The sequence below is a fragment of the Chinchilla lanigera genome, unplaced genomic scaffold (genome assembly GCF_000276665.1).
Source record: "Chinchilla lanigera isolate Chin_1 unplaced genomic scaffold, ChiLan1.0 scaffold00021, whole genome shotgun sequence".
NCBI lineage: Eukaryota > Metazoa > Chordata > Mammalia > Rodentia > Chinchillidae > Chinchilla > Chinchilla lanigera.
Genome location: NW_004955422.1, coordinates 21,473,750 through 21,476,544, shown reverse-complemented (window position 1 = coordinate 21,476,544; position 2,795 = coordinate 21,473,750). Strand labels below are relative to the sequence as shown.

At 40.1% G+C, this 2,795-nt stretch overlaps 1 protein-coding gene across 3 annotated transcripts in view; it reads right to left on the bottom strand.

Moving 5' to 3' along the window:
- Nucleotides 1-1,548: 1,548 nt before the first annotated feature.
- LOC102003559 (HRAS-like suppressor 2) overlaps nt 1,549-2,795 on the bottom strand; it is a 16,915-nt gene continuing 15,668 nt past the window's right edge. For all 3 annotated transcript variants that reach the window (XM_005384675.2, XM_013514296.1, XM_013514294.1), the window contains one exon: nt 1,549-2,378. In XM_005384675.2, the coding sequence (XP_005384732.1) occupies nt 2,277-2,378 (102 nt within the window). In that variant the 3' untranslated portion in view covers nt 1,549-2,276. The remainder of the gene's footprint in view (nt 2,379-2,795) is intronic.

The window sequence follows — 2,795 nt, the reverse complement described above, 5'->3', positions numbered from 1 at the left end:
ATGGTTGAGTCACATTCATGGCTTAGGATCTTACACATAGTTCCAGAAGGATCCCAGCCCGGGCAGGTCCAGTTCTCCTTCTTGCACATCAGTGTGGTCCATTTCTCCTCTGCCCATCATGTATCCTTGCACCATAAAAAGAACACAGGCCTCCAAGAGGAAGCAGAAATGCGGTTAAGGGCAAGGAATCTGTGTTACTCAGCTCAGGCTTCCACACAACACAGCCTACACCAAAACGACACCCAGGATTTGGAGGCAGATTTATTTACCTCAATGGGCACTGATTGGGATCATCCCCAAGATGATCTGGTGGTCTAGGGCTTATATGAGATAAGCAAGCAGGAAGTACAGAGGCAGAATGGCTTGTCAGTTGGGGATTGGTTCTTACATCATAGTGACCAGCTGTGCATTACAATGACCAGCCGTTTCTAGGAGACAGAAGCAACCGGAACTACAACAGGAACTATCACCTGGTCAACTAAGAAACTAAAGTATGCTGGCGGGAAGGGGTCATTTTCTGTTATAATAATAATATGATACTACAGAGGATAAGTCATAAAGAAAAGAAGTTTGGGGGCTGGGGATTTAGCTCAGCAGCACAGCGCCTGCCTGGCAAGCACAAGCACAAGGTCATGAGTTCAATTCCTGGTACCGGAAAAAAAACAAACAAAAAAAAAAAAAATGAGAGAATCTTGGAAGACTTCTAATATAAACCCATTAATCCAATTAACTACTAATCAATTAATCACATGAATGGATAAATCCTGTTCTTAACAGGGATTAAGTTTCAGTATGAATTTGAGAAGAGGCCAACTATATTCAAACCATAGCAATTGAGAATCCAAAATCAAGGTGCCAGCAGAATTAGCATCTAGAGAAATGTCCTTTCTGGCACGCAGATGGCCACCTTCTCACTATATCTGCACATTGTAGAGGTAGAAAAAGTGAGCACTCCAGTCTCTTTGTCTCATAAAAACCCAATCATACCACAGGAGCCCTACTGAGAACACCTTGTGTAAACCGAATGACCGCCCAGTGGCCCCGTGTCCAAATACCATCCCACTGGGGTGAGAGCTTCAGCATAAGAATTTGTGGGGAGCGGGGAACATAGACATTGAGTCCATAGCAGTATACAGCTCTGTCTTTGACAGAATTCACGCTCAGTGGGGGGAGAGGGAAGGAGGGGAAGGGAAGGAGAAGAAAAAGGATCAAGATGCAATATGTATGTATACCAGTTCCCCACAATGAATGTATTTATCATATATCATAAATATATACTAACAAAAAGGGGAAAAAAGAAAGAAGTTTCAGTTGCACAGGAGTAAGTGCAAGGGATCCATTCTGCAGCATGGCAACTGCAGGTAGTGACAATGTGTTATATAACTGAAAATTGTTAAGAGTAGATTTTAAGAGTTTTTACCTTCAAAAACTTACATGAAGTGATGTATATGTTAAATAGCTCAATTTCTCCATCCCCTAGTATAAACATATATCAAAACAGCATGCTGTACGTTGTAAATAAATAACTTTCACTTACCAATAAAAAAATAAATCAGCTAAAATTTTTATTAAAGGATTAAAAAGGTAAACAATAAAATTAATGAAATACCAAAAGTAAGGTCAAATGCGCTATAATTTCAATGTAAATTATTCTGACATTGAGATGCAAATTGCAGCCAAAGTTTGAAATTATACAATAGCAGAACACATTAAGAAAAGGAATTTTCAAGCAAAAGTAACAAAGGTCTATGAATTATTTGCTAATCCAATTAATACAATATAATGAATCATATAAATATGTGGAAAAGCCTGATTTGACATTAAACACTGACACAGTCAAAGATGGCCCAACGCATAGGAGGCCACTGTAACAAGAATGTCAGTCACAAATAGGTTGATTCGTAGATCAATCCATAGAGATATAAGATCAGACACTGCACAAAGAGGAAATGTTGATAACCTGAGCTTTTACAGTATGCACATGCAAACATTTGATTGAGATTTTCCCAGATCTGACCAAAAGAATACCTAAAATTTTACACATCTATTATTAGCTAAATGAAATTTTTAAACCCATAGGGAATCAAATTTGGAAAACCAAAAAGAAGAATTCATATTCAATTAATTATTCCCACAAATATAATATTTCTATGCTTTTATTTAGATCCATTAAAATAAGCATCTGTGATCACCAAAGAGTGAAATCAATGAAGCAAACCCTTGGCTAAGCAAGATTACTGCATATTAGCTGGTGTCATTAAGACAATGCGTTGATTTCATTGCTTTTCCCGCCTGGTTCGAGACAGGACGATCCCAATTAATCCTAGACTAGCCAGGACACCTGCTCCCACAGCTATGTTTGTGGCCGCTTCTTCAACCTGCAGCAGAAGAGAAAGATCACAGTTGCCATCAGGAATCTGACCCTGGCTGTATGTGCATGTGCGCAGGGAGCCTGCTGTTTGGGAAAAACCCATGAGGCCCTGCCCTCTTCATCAACATCACAGAGGGAAGAAACAGTGGCAGGGAGGCATGGTCCCAAGAGGCCGCCACTGAGAGAGAGGACAGGGGTCTGGTGGGGAAAGAATGAATGGGCAAACAGGCTGCAAGTATGAAATATAAGAGATTCAAAGTTAGAAAACTAGATACACCCTATGAGTGTTTAAAATGCAATAAATCCACACGGAGTGAAGGGAAAGGACAGAGGACGCAGCCTGGATGTTCTAGAGCTGGAAGGTGACCGGGTGTTCTCTAGTTCTCACAAGCCCACTTTCTTATAGAAAAACACAGAGTCATTC